The sequence below is a fragment of the Gallinula chloropus genome (genome assembly GCF_964237585.1).
Source record: "Gallinula chloropus genome assembly, chromosome: 15".
In the NCBI taxonomy this organism is placed as follows: Eukaryota; Metazoa; Chordata; class Aves; order Gruiformes; family Rallidae; genus Gallinula; species Gallinula chloropus.
Genome location: NC_140100.1, coordinates 8,633,204 through 8,647,194, shown reverse-complemented (window position 1 = coordinate 8,647,194; position 13,991 = coordinate 8,633,204). Strand labels below are relative to the sequence as shown.

Below are 13,991 nucleotides of genomic sequence, written 5' to 3'. Positions count from 1 at the left end.
CCGATTCTCATCCCAGGTTAAAAATAAACCCCATGCTCCTGAACGAGAGCTGTGGGTTGAACTTCCAGGGAATGGCACAGCCTCTCTCCGCTGTCCCCAGAGCACCCCAGCGCTGATGACAATGCCGTAACGAACCTGCGTGCTCCGGCAGCCCCGTGTATTTTAAGTAGTAAACCTGAAACCTGGAGACTTAAACTGAGCTGGCTCCAACAGCTCACTCCCCTCAGAGCCTCTCACTTCTTGAAACTGGCTGTAAACAGGGAAAGGGAGGGGCGTGCTGCCTGCCAAGCCAAGCAGAAACTTGTGAGTAACTTATAGAGGAAAAACAAGTGCAGCGCAGGCAGAGCAGCACGCTGCCCGGGCGCTGGCGAGAGGCGAGCACCATGTTTGCAAAGGAAAACAAGACAGGGCTTTACAGCCGCCTTCCTGCCTCGGAAACGCCGCTTCTCAAACGGCTACGGGTCCGACAGCACCGAGGAATGTAAAACCTGAATTAAAGGTAAGAGGCTTTCCAGCCAAGGCTGCCGGGGTTGGGGCCGTGGGAAAGGAAGGCTCGGAGAGCGAGCGGGTGGCTGGTAGGGCACTCTTCCCTTCTACGGTCTAAGTTCTGGGTTTAGTTTTCGATGCGATAAAAGTGTAAGAGCAGACGAGCCCGGGGAGGCACGCTGGAGGCTGAGTCAGCCCACAGTAAACAAGAGGGCTGCTGCATTCCCTTACGCAACAGTCACCCTACTACTTCTGACTGGAGAAGGGGACAGTTTAGATTGATCGAGTAAAAGTGCCGCATCTGAAGCATCCTCAGGACGTAGCCTGGGCACGGTCTGTGGGGACAGAACTGCTTTTATAAATGACAGAAGCCACAGCTGGGTGAGAAATGCTGCGCTGGGCCTGCACAGCGCGGCAAACGGGTTCAGTGCCTTCACAGGTAAGCGGCAATTAAAAGCGGGTGATTTCTAAGTTAGTGGCAAAAATACCTCAGCTGGGAGCTTTGCAATCATCAGAAAAAATTACTCAGAAAATATTTCTTATTTTGGATTTTGGTTTTGCTCATTTCAGAGGTAAGTTTTGTAATTTTGTGAAATTGCTACTTAACGAGTTACCTGCCATTTCTATCATTTAACCCCACTGTTGTATTTAACTGCAGTTAGAGGATGTAAAGAGAAAAGGGGTAATTACTAAAAACACTTGTGGAGCCGGACATCCCCCTGCTCTATAAAATACAAAGTGTGGTAGCAAAGGCTGTTGATCTTCTGAGACAATATACGGGCAGGTATTTCGTGGCTGATGTAATTCAGTCTGGAGTAATCAAAGCTGCATGCTTAAGGATAAACCTACATAATGGAATTAGATGGTTGTATCCATGGCTGTGCTTAGTCACCCTTGCACTCACTGTAACGTATATATTTGCAATAGCTAGTTCCAGTCTGCTGCTTCGGTTGAATCAAGTCATAACAGTTCAATGAGATGTAAGCATGGTTGCCTTCAGCAGTGCAAAACAGCTTTCTTTAAAAATAAACAACCCAAACAACCCCAAAATCAACACTTTCTTGAAAAATTCAAACAACAGATGCTTCCCGAAAATAAACCCTGTTGTTTTCAGCGCTCAAAAACAGTAGGAAGATTGAAAGACAACATAAAATACCATACTTTCTACTCATGTGCAATACTGCAGCTAAGGAAGTGAGTTGGGAAAACAAAGGTTTTCCAAGAAGGAAAGCTTGGGAAACAAGTGGCACTGCATTGTGTGCTGCTGCCACGGCAGCCACTTATCTGAGGAAATCCATCACACAACACTGGGATAAAAATTTGTTTGCCCAGCTAAAATGACTGTATTTTTAGCCTGATGTCTGGCACAGGCTATGGTGTATAGGAAAAAAAAAATACAAAACAACTGCAGTGGGAAATAAAAAGTGGAAGCTGACATGAATCTGGATGAATGCCTTGCTGTGGCTGAAGTGTCAAGAGATTAGCACTAGAAAGATGCCACCACGTATCCGTATGCTTACAAAATCCCTACCATGTAATTTAGCCGTATGGTTCATGGAGTATAGCATGTTGTCTGGTAGCATTCATTTTACTTGCACAATGTTTGTTGTGGATTTGATTAAATCTTGCTCGCTCGCTCTGGAAGGAACACAGGTACGTGCACTGATACCTTCCCATACGTGCAAAATGGGAAGCACACAAGGCAACGCTGAGGATCAGACAGTATCAGAGCACACATGATGTGGGCAATCACCTGTCCCAGATATGGGCTGGCAGAAGTAGTAACCATGATTTTAAGGCTGTGAATGTTTCGTTGAACTTCAGAGATTCCTTCTTTGTGCAGTTTGGAAAGAGACTTTTTGTGATTGCTTTGAAGTTTGCTGATTTCCAATGAAATGTTATCTCTTTACTGAGGATAAAGCCAAGATAGCTGGACAATGACTACTGATACTAGCATACTTTTTAAAGAATTCAAGCTATTTTGAGAGGAAACGATAGCTAATGCTTGTCTTCTTGGAAAGTCAGGCTGCCCTGAGATTAGGTTCCCTAGACTACAGAGGTCCATTGTTTTTTCCGAAGTAAATGGTTATAGGTTGGAGGTCTGAATACAAACTGGCCTACAAAAAACAGCCCCTTTGCTGCATTTCCCAGTTCCCTTTCAGTCTTTGTCATTTCCATCAGTGATCCAGCCTACACCCACCATACTGCCCTGGATGCACCTCCTAAGAAACTATTCTCAAGGGAAAGCTTCTTTAACGCCTTAGAGAACTCTGCTGTCGGTCTTAGTGCTAAGACTGGGGCTTCAGCTTCCTTCAGTTCTTCAGCAACTGCCCTTATGTGTTCTTAGCTATATAAAAGGTACTGTTCAAATGTACTAATCTTCCCATGTGTTACATCAGTACTTAGTTTAAAGATACAGTTTGTTGTTTACTTCTGTTGAGCGTCCTGTATCAGCTCATTTGCCACTGATTTAATTTAAATTAAACCTTCAGAACATTTACTAGTCTCATGAAATTTCAAATCACAGATGACTTTCCAGACTAACAAGATCAAAATGCATTTCAGTCACTGACCTTAAACCGATCGGTTACGTGAAGCGTATCATCTCCATCTTTAAAATGCTTTCTTCAATGACATTGTATTTCACTTACAATATAAAATTGCAACAAAACTTCTGCTATTTCTCTCTCTACAGAAAAGCTGGTGACCAGCGGAGAAGATACAAAAGCTAAAATCACTATGTGGAGCTGTGAAACCTTAAACAACAGTACGGAGAACAGCGAGGACCAGCAACTCTGCCATGACTTCCACCTTGTGCTTTCCATCTTTTCCCTACTCTACCTCATCCTGTGCTTCCCAATCGGCCTTTGTTACAATGGCTTGCTGGTCCTAGTCAACCTCTATAACAAAGCTACTATGACTATGCCAGACGTTTACTTTGTCAACATCGCCATTGCCGGTCTCATCATCAACGCTCTGGCACCAATGTACCTTTTAGGTCTTGCCAACACGAAATGGGCCATCTGGAATTATAACAATGAAGTTTATATTACCTTACTTATTTTATTCAACGTCTCATCCTTAGTTACCATGTACTCTACTACGTTACTCAGTCTGGACTACTACATTGAACGTGCTCTACCCAGAACTTACATGTCAAGTGTGTACAATACCAAGCACGTTTGTGGATTCATCTGGGGTGGTGCCATGCTTACAAGTTTCTCATCTCTCCTGTTCTACGTCTGCAATCACGTATCCACTAAAATAATTGAATGTTCCAAGATGCAGAACAAGGAAGCAGCAGATGCCATTATGGTCTTTATCGGGTACGTCGTACCAGCCGTCGCGGTACTGTATGCACTTATACTAATCTTGCGGATACGCAAAGAGGCCACACCACTGGATCAAGACACTGGACGATTAGATCCATCGGTGCACAGGCTTTTGATCGCCACAGTCTGTACACAGTTCACCTTGTGGACACCCTATTACGTTATTCTCTTGGTCAGCACATTTACTAATGCACAAGGAAGAGTCGCAGATGAAAACTACAGTCGAATATTACATTTTACCAAGATCTTATCGAAATTCTTGGCTTTCTCAAGCAGCTTTGTAATGCCTCTACTCTACAGATATATTAACAAAAACTTCCCCAACAAACTACGACGTTTGCTTAAAAAGATACACTGTGGGAATCAAGGGTGTTCTCATGAACGCACAGTAGTACAGCAAGTCATGACATAGGGGTGACAAGCCCCTCTGGTGCTCTGTTACTGCCACACAGTCACTGAGCATGCCAGTCCTGGGACTGCGATACGGCTGCGTTGGCACCCAGAGTCATTAACCTGAGTCCCAACTAAGAGGCTGGAAGGAGCTTTCCATTATGGTCAAATCAGACTTAATTTTCAAATCGTTAATTGTTTGCTGAAGCCTTCTCAGCCTCCAGCCTCTGTGCTGTAGGACCTGTGACATCTGAAACTTCCAGTGCACTGAATGGGTTACAAAGCATAAACTCTGTCTTCGTCACTCTAATATTCCTGTCCGAAGGAATCCCAGGCAGTTTACTGAAGGCTTGACTGAAGACACAGCACCTTGTACCTTGTATAGAAAAAGGTATTACCTTATTTTCTGTACAAAGAAGCAACAGTGCTATCCTCGATGAAGTAAATAGCATTTTTCAATGAAGACAATATAGGTGATCTTTACTAAAGATCACGTTATCCAGTTATACTTGTCCAAGTAGTAAATGTTAATTATAAATTAAGTTATTTAATTTCTTTCTCTGTGACCGAGTCCCCTCTAAGAGAAGCCTAATTTACCATTTTCAGAAATTATTTTCTTGTACAAACTAACCTAAGTTTTAACATTTATGGTAAATTGATTATTGTTTCTTGATATAACAATTAGTGAAATGTGTTTTATTTTTCCAGTGCTTTGTTTGCATCCTAAAACATTTCAAGATTTCAGAAATATTTATTAACTAATTCTAAGGGAACCAAGATGTTTGTTCCACATATTAAAATGAAGGACATGGTGGTTTACAAAGTTAAATCAAAATTTAACTAGTAAGGAATGTTTGGCTAAGTGTTATGGTCCACATATGTTCATGTAACAAGAGTAATTATCTTAAAAATAAATATGTTTATGATTAACATTTTGTATTTTCAAGGGATATGTTTGCAACAAATAAATTAAAACCTCTTTAATCTAGGGCATCACTGGAAGTTTGGAAACCATACAAAATCCTTCAGTACATACAAGACTTTAGAATGGGAGGAATATATAGGAGTCCCAGTCTGCAGCAGCTTTTTGCTGACCTCTCAGAAGTGGAGGAGTGCCTCCCAGTATGGTTTTTTGAATACACAATAAAAATACAGTTTCTGAATTTTACTGTGGGGATGAAGAAATCCAGTCCAGATTGCCAAATTTTACTATGTGAAATGTATAAAGTAACACAAACGTGGTGCAGGAAGCAAATTAACAGTTACCCACAACAGAACTAGAAAACAACCCGAAGAACTACCTGTCCCCATGCTGCTGTTGCATTATTAATGATGGGGGGTTAGGGGTTAAACTGGCACCATCCCACTGGTGTGGGGGCAGCAGCATCATTCGCCCTCCCACACAGCAAAACCATTTTGTTGCTTAATCTGTCACAACACAATTCAAATTCCACTTTTTTTTTTTAAAAAAAATGTGGCTTTTCAAGTCTTTGGTATAGAAAAAACGTGGAGCAAAACCAGAATTGAACATTTTTCATTGCTTATAGCACAATCTCATCATCGGTCCTATTTCTCATCAGTTCTAAGTGGGAAGCAGGTGAGGAACAGCCTTTTCAGATCTTTTCCCTTCTCAACATGATTCAAGTAATTTCTCCTCATAGCCATCTTTGCTTATCTTCTTCATATACAAGCATCTCAAAGTTATCAACATCCTGCTGGAAGACTCTCCATTAATCTTTGCTTTTTTTTAAAATAGCTTTTCATAATTTACTGGGAGGGTTTTTTTAATCCTTAAACCCTGTACAGTAAATCATCTATTTCTCTGGTGTGTTCTCCACGCAAAAACTATGCAGAACTACATCAGTTTAATGTCACAGAGATTAAAAACCACGTTAAGAAATGATGCCTTTCCTTATCACTGTGTCTGATGCACAGACTGATTTGTAGTGCCTCTGTGCTGACAAGATACTGTCTGCTTTGGGAAACCATGCTGCTGGTTGGATGTAGCTTTTTTTCCCCTCTTAACTTGAGAGGTTTTCTACAATTTTCTCCACATCTTGGGCACTCCAGCTCAGCTCCACACAGAAGTGCTTAAGAAATAAATCTTTCCTTACAACTGTCAAGCAAATAGGCACCTCTTGTTCCCATCCAGGAAAAATTAGGTTTTCTAATGCACCACATTAAATCTCTCATGTAAAATCTGTTAAATAAATTCTGCTCCAATATGCAGGAAAAAATTCCACCAGGGAGGAACTGGCTTATCTGGTGTGAATAGAGTCTTCCAGAACTGGGACACTGCCAGGACCGTGTGGCTGAACAGGCAGCACTACGTGCAATTTTAACTTTCACAGTGCTTCCTTTCTTCTATTTCCCCCTTCTCCTGCAACACCCCACTTGCTAACAGGCCTGTCATACTTAGTTCCTTTCTCTCCATCTTAACGTCACTGGTTTAGATCCAGGTTCTTTTATCCCATATCTTTTTCTCTCATCTTTTTCTCTTCTGTGCTATTTATTTAATTTTCCATTTCCATCCCAGCTCAGTCTTGTACAGTTGGTACCGTTCACCACACACACCGACTTCATTAAACTGACTCCTTTATGATGACCCAAATCTTACTCAATGATTCGACATTACCAATGGATTTATGCAGTGAAATGGAAGTTGGTGTTTAAGAGATGGAAAAAGAACAAGTTTTTCTATCATTTACCCTTGAAATCTGAATTATTTTCTTACCTAATTTTTTCTATTGCTGCAGAGTCGAGTCTGTCTGTGTGTATCCTTGATAACATACTAAATGTGATGGCAATCGTGTAGACAAACAACCTTCACTGTTTAACAAACAAGACTGGCATCCACTAAACATCTTTTAAGAGTTAATGTGATCTACTAGTTGCCTCAAAGCAGCTGTGCTGTGGAGCTGCCCGACTGCTGCTCTTACGGAGATGCTGAACTGAATTGCAGCACCCTCACATGGTATCTCTTAAAAAAGTGGTAGCCCAGAAAGCAAGAACTTTGCAGTGTTTATGTAAAAAACAGCAGATGAGCAACTACAGTACAGTCCTTAAGGAAATATGTGGTATCACACATGTGGGAGGAACATTTATGGACAAATATTTAATACACAAAGTTCTCAAGAACTGGACCTTTCCATTTCACATACCTGAGGGTTTCCTATGACTGTAAACAGGGGCTTATCTATTTCACATTTAAATAAATAGGAATAAAAGACTGTATATATGCAAGATAAAAACCAGCCTACTGATGTAAAAAGAATTTGCAAAGAATCTATTAAATTATTTCTTGGAGTGTATCATTTAATTGTAAACCTCTGAAGAGTAAGGTGTGCTGTATGTTTCTGTATGTATATACTGTATACTAGAAAGCAAGCACTAGAAGTGCCATTATTAACAGTGTTATTTTCTCATAAAATTAATATTTGGGTTGATCTATGGCTTATAGCCCTCTTGCTGAGTTGACAACTAAGAAAAATTAATAAACTACCAAAACCGTTGCTCTCTGCTTCTGTGGAAATTACTAACCTGGCTCGCTTGAGACAGGTGGAGGTCCCAGTTTCAAAGGCTTTCAGTTGAGAATCAGATTGAGTTGGTCTCAGAAACCATCATTTCAGTTAATGAAAGTGATCAACACCCGGAACATTTTTTGGTCCTGTTAAAGTGTTCGTTGTGATATCAAAATCTGAAAGCAGCAGACTTTCTGCAAAGCTTCACAAATGAACTATTGGCTCATAAAAAATTCTCAATAAAAAGTGTTAACATTTATCTGTTCAGTAAGATGTGGGGGGGGTTTTTTGACCTTCTTGATAAAAACTTACTGTAGACAAGGTTTAACCTGTGTGGTTTAAAACTGAATTGAAACATAAATTTCATGATTCATATGTCAACTCAGACATGTTAAATTACCAGATTTTTCAGGACATCATTTTGTCTTCATTAAAATCTCATTATTCACCAGTGTGATGTTCGTCAGCAATGAAAGCAAAGAGCCACACAGCCCCAAGTCCTTTCAGTGTAAAGAACCCATCAGCTAAAGGGATGGAGTAAGACTGCAGAAATACAAGGCTGGTGATTCACGCATCCATCCGCCACATCCTTGTCACTTCCTCTCCTTTGTGCTGTCACAGAGATCTCAGAAACCAGCTCCCTGCAAAAATTCTCTTGATTCCCAGAACAACTTAATGAAATCACCCATATCTTTGGCATCCTGAAGAAAATTCAGCTTCAAGAATACAACACACCTCACAATACATTTATTGCAGTAACCACTGCATATAATCAGAAAGGTCACTCACCATGGATCAGTTACCCCACACATGTGAAAATATTTTCCTGGCTATACTCTCAGAATTATTTGTTCCTCTTAAATTTCCTGTAAAGTGTAGGAAGACAGAAAGTAAAAGCAAACTACTCAAAGTGGTTATTGGTGAATTTTACTCAAAGGAAAAAGAAAAAAAAAAGAAAAAAAAAAAGGAGGAAAAACCCCCCAAACAAACCACAAAACACTCCCAGACGCTTCTAAGTGTTAAGTCTCAGTGAGAAATAAATTAAAATGTCAGTGAAAATGAAAGTTTGTATCATCTAGTCAAAGCCTACTATGTGACAAGATGCCCTTACTTCCATACAATGGGTTAAAAAGTGTTTTGTGCTGCTTTAATTGAAGAGCCAGCATCTCTAAACAAACAGTAGGAGCACAGTAGTGGTTTTCTTGTGCTTCCTTCCTCAGAGCTTTAAGAGACAACCATTAGACATAAAAAAATCTGTGTTTCTCATCTGGATTAGTAAAACTCCTCCTATACAACATGCACTTGAAGGAATTTAAGTGAGAACAGAGCTAGTTAAAATAAGCAGCAAGTTAACAAGCCTACAGGTTTGCAAAGGATGAGCTTCTACATAAACCAAAGGAAAAAGAATTGATGAGCTCCAACCATGCCAATGGAGTTTACTACAAACCGGACCAATGTGGCATCAGAATCTGCCCTTTTCTGTCAATATGAAGAGATTTCACTGTAAGACAACCACATTTTGGACCAGTAGCAGAAAATACACATTTAACTATCATATGAAAGGGAAACAGGCCCCAAGGTTGCCAAGAAATGACAGCTCTGCCAGAAAACTCAAAGGGAAGTAACACCTTAAAAAAAAAAACCCAAACCCAAACAAACACAACACACGTACACACACAAAACCCAAACCAACAAAAACAAACCAAGAACTCAGATTCCATTCGATTGTTTTCGTGCTGTGGGTAAGTACATAGCTAACAGCCCATTTATCACTGGTTATTCAAATGAAAGCAGTACAGTGCTCAGGCTGGAGACCTTCTCATGAACTTCACTACAGCAGCACAGGATGGGTAAGAGAAAACCAAAGCGGAACCTGGCCAAGTGCTGCTCTCAGTTCTGCTGTTAGCAGAGGGCTTTGAGAAGCACCGACTCTGCCTGAGCTTCTGCAGCTGTAAATTGCTCAACCCACTGATGAATCTGAAGCATATGCTGCAAGATTAATTTCTGCAGTTTCTTGGTAAGGGAAACCTTGTGTATTTCTTAACTATCTCATGCAATACTTTCTCCAAGGGAAAGCAATCCAAATGTCCAAACCTGGCTGTGCAGATCCCCATGGCAACAAATTTGAAGTGTGAAATGCTTCCTCTGTTGTTTTTCCTTTAGCTTTCCATTACAGATCAAAACTCTTTGACATATGCTGAATACGTTCTTTTCCCATCAGGAGAGAAGAGGATTCATTGTCTATTTGTCATGCCACTTTCTTCTCACCCAGTCCTTCCCTTTCCTTGGAAGTCCATGTGATTTCCTTAAAAGTCCATGAGTTTTCCAACCCTCTAAGAAACTGGCACTTTTAATTACAGTCGCAGTCTACAGCAGGGAGAGCTCTTGTGTTATTACAAATCATGACAGTAAAAGTTGTTTAAAACCCCAGATTCCTATCAGAGTATGTAGGAATTAAATCTACAAAAGCGTATTTTTAATAAAACACTTCCTACCAAAAATTCTTTAAAACAAACAGAACTTACATTGAGAATCCACCTTATCTAGTTTAAAAGTACTCAATCATGCACTGTATGAAAAGACAAATAAGCAGCAGCATAAATCTCTCAACTCGGAGACCTGGGGAGAGGACTAGTGAGAAAAGAAACAGATTTACAAGTAGGGATGCCTTATAGGAACCATACCTGCATGTATGCTACCCAACAGTAGGAATAATTCTGCTATAAAAATGCAGAGCTCCACTCTGGATAAAGTTAACCTTCAAACCACAGAATTAATCTCCTACATTAAAGTGGTTTTATCACAAATCTCACTGATACTGATAGGAAGTTCTTCTACTCATCCCTTGTATGTTAGCCTCTACATTACCAATTACAAAATTAATTCAAAAGCCTAATTTTAGAAACAACATTTGCACTTTTAAGCTAAAATTTATCTCGAAGCTGGTAGAACTTCCACAAACGTTTCTTAACTCATTTCCAAAACCTTTACAAGATAACTGTGAAATTAATTCTGGCATTAGGTGATGAAAGCTGTTTTAGAAACTCCATCTGGTGGTCACTGGCAGAATACCCTGGCAGTTCCCAAAAAGCGGTAAGATCAGTAAAACTAATTAAAGGATTAAAGTTAATCATTGCGGGGGGTGGTGTCAGTCCCCGTTTCTGATTAAATACAGGTTTGGGCTAGCTGGTCCTGTCTGGAAACAGTAAGGGTATGGCTGCAACTAGCTGTAAGAAGAAACAAAATTAACCATCGATTATACAACTGCAGCTGTGAGGATGCGGCAGGTAAGAGAAAATTATATTGCAAGGAACAAATCTCAATCAATGGTTAATTTTGGGTTTGAACCTAACAGAAGGACATGTAACCGGCTATTGGGACTGCTTATTCACAAGAAAAGAAATATTTATATAAAAAAAACCCCATATGTTTCTTGTATTGTTTTATGAAACATCTGTTTCTAGTTCATTGTGGTTGACAAGATGCTCAGAGATCAAAGGAACCACCATTCCTATTCAGTCCCAGAGCATTGTAATTCTTTCTAATTAAGTTATGGTTTCACCAGTTCACAATGAAATAGATTTCATCCTTAATTAATACAGAAGTTTCTGAATTTTTTCAGGTTGGCTTATGTGCAATTAAACCACCATTCTAGCACCTGCAGTGCTGTGCAGAGACCAGCTCTTTTATAAAATCTGCCATTAGATAAAGTAGAGTATTATTTGGAAATACAGGCAATTTTTGAGCGCTCGTAGGTGAGTTACATCAATGATCTACCCACACTGAAGAATTTATTTTGTGATTGTTAGGAGCATATACTGTATAGTAATAATAATGAAATACTGTTTATGAAAGAACTCACATTACAAACAATGCCCAAATAAGCCAATGTAAAAATCACCAATAGTGAATCATGGGCAAACAACCCTGAGATGTGATGGCAGCAATCACACAGCACAAAGCATGGCTCTTCTAGAATAAAAGGAAGAAATGTTGATTTACAACCAGCCTCTAAGGCATAGGTAATTATTAATACCACTGTTATGTATAAACATCATCAACTTGTGCCTTTTTAACCCTAACCAAGCAGAGAGTTCCAAGGAAAGCCAGTAAGACTATCAAATTTTACAAATTCACACAGCTCCATGTACCTTATAAATCAGCATAAACATCCAAATTTAATTGAAAAAAAATATCAAACATGCCCTACTCCCATCCCCCTCAAAAAGACCCTCACAACGCAGTCTCGAAAAATTTCCCAAAACCAAACACACAAGGAATACAATACAAAGACAGGGAAGCCTCTTAGCCTAAAAAAAATCTTTTTTATTATAAAATTCATCCACAAACAAAACTCCTTTAACTTTCTTGAAGCTAACAATTCAATTCTTAGTTTTCTATACAACTTGCCTGTTTCTTTGTTTTCTCCCCTCTCCCTTATTTATGTCCATGGTCTTTTAATCAAGGACACAAATTTGTTTGCTGTCAATAAAATTGGCTAAACACACAGAAAACTTAAAGCAAGGCCCTTTACAAGAACAATCTTATGGAGTGGCTGGCAATCATGCATCAGTGTAACAAAAGCCTTAGAATAGATGCTTTTCTCAAAAATTAAGGATTTTTCCAGGAATCTGAGTTACTGTGTTAAAAGAAGCAGCCTTAAGGTGCTTAAATGCCACCCAGAAAAGCTTCTAATATGTAAATTCAGCCACTGAATTGAGAATCACAGCAATCTTTGACTAGATCTCTGACTGATATCCTACACACTAACTTGGGGTTTTTTGCTATATAACAACTCTAGAGGAAAGATTAAGATGAAATACATGGTAATGAATGAAAAATATCTGTGAAAAATGTTGTAGACCATTTCACAATTCAAAATTCCAGCAACACAGCAATTGCTTTTCACCATAAAACACTGAGGTTCGGGCAGTAACAGCCATTTCATTTCCAAACCAACCCTATCACACTACACAGGGGCAATTTTCTTAATAACTTTACATGAGAAAGGCAAGAAAAGATGTGTTAATCAGAAGACAACATCATAGTCTAAAACCAGGGGCTTCAGGCTTCTTGTGCAGGGTTACCTAGACACTAGAGCAATCCAACCCAAACCTTAGACTAACTACAAGCTTATTGCAAGTGTCTGGACTCCAATTGCAATAGTGTGTCCTTGATGCCTGTGGCTGGCTGATGCTGCACCAAGCAAACAAGAGCTCTACTACTCAACTGAGCACTGCGAGTGTGCTGGACAACTCATCACCATGGTTGATAAGGTGAGGAAGATGGAATCACCATCTCCATAATGTTTTACTGGATGGATCTGCATCAATTCAGAGAATAAAAAAACTGAAATCTCCATCACTTCAACATCTCACAAGCCAGAAGCTCTGAAGTGTTTGTTAGACAAGATGGAGAAGTTTCTCTCATCAAGTATACATGGATTTGAAAGTGATCTGCCCAGAGAGGTGGTGGGTGCCCCACCAGGCCTGGTTGGATGGGGCCCTGGGCAACCTTGTGTAGAGCCAGGCCTGGAGGTTGGTGGCCCTGCCTGTGGCAGGGGGTTGGAACTCTGTGATCCTTGGGGTCCCTTCCAACCCAGACCAGTCTGTGACTCTATGACTCAAATTAAATCTACTGCCAGGGATCTGTACTCTGCCAAATACATCAGTAATATGGGTCGATTAAGAGAAATTCCTGGATTACTGGGCAGAAGCAAAGTGGCTCACATCTGCCTTCTTTATAGCAACATCTGTCACCCTGTACTGGATATATTCACTTTGCCATAGGAACAATAAGATGCACTAGAAAGTAAACAAGAGTTTTGCCCACTGCAGCACACTGTAGATAACCAGGGGAACTGTACGTGTTACAGGCCAACCCTTGAACCTGTCACAGCATCTTCCCATTACTTAACTTCTGCAGCTTCTACCATCCTGCCTTTACCCCACCTGGGAACATCATTATCATACATTAACCTTTTTCCATTGAGAGCAGGCACAGTGATACATACTAATCACCAAGAAATTATAAATCACTAACAAAAATAGTAGTAAAATTTTGCATCATCCCAACCACAAGTCACTTCACCAGCACTTCTTGAAGTTTCATGGAATGTTTACACAACCAAACACCATCACTGTTCTCATATGACTTGCACGCTGTGATTATTTAAGCAAACGAAATAAACCAGTTTATTGTTTAGGGAAAGACACAGCTGGTCACATAACAGCAGTATCTTGCTTTTCTTTTAGTAACACAT

At 40.0% G+C, this 13,991-nt stretch overlaps 2 protein-coding genes across 4 annotated transcripts in view; one reads left to right on the top strand and one right to left on the bottom strand.

Annotated features, from left to right (window-relative positions):
- CHLSN (cholesin) overlaps positions 1–13,991 on the bottom strand; it is a 126,478-nt gene that overhangs the window by 76,508 nt on the left and 35,979 nt on the right. The gene's annotated exons all lie outside the window — the stretch shown is intronic.
- GPR146 (G protein-coupled receptor 146) lies at positions 475–5,178 on the top strand. Its single transcript, XM_084270909.1, has 2 exons — positions 475–499; positions 3,182–5,178. The coding sequence occupies exon 2, from the start codon at positions 3,226–3,228 to the stop codon at positions 4,228–4,230; it is 1,005 nt and encodes a 334-aa protein (XP_084127035.1). The 5' UTR covers positions 475–499; positions 3,182–3,225; the 3' UTR covers positions 4,231–5,178.

Excerpts from the sequence above, each read along its gene's own strand:
- GPR146 (XM_084270909.1), top strand. The coding sequence starts at position 3,226 with ATGTGGAGCTGTGAAACCTTAAACAACAGTACGGAGAACAGCGAGGAC.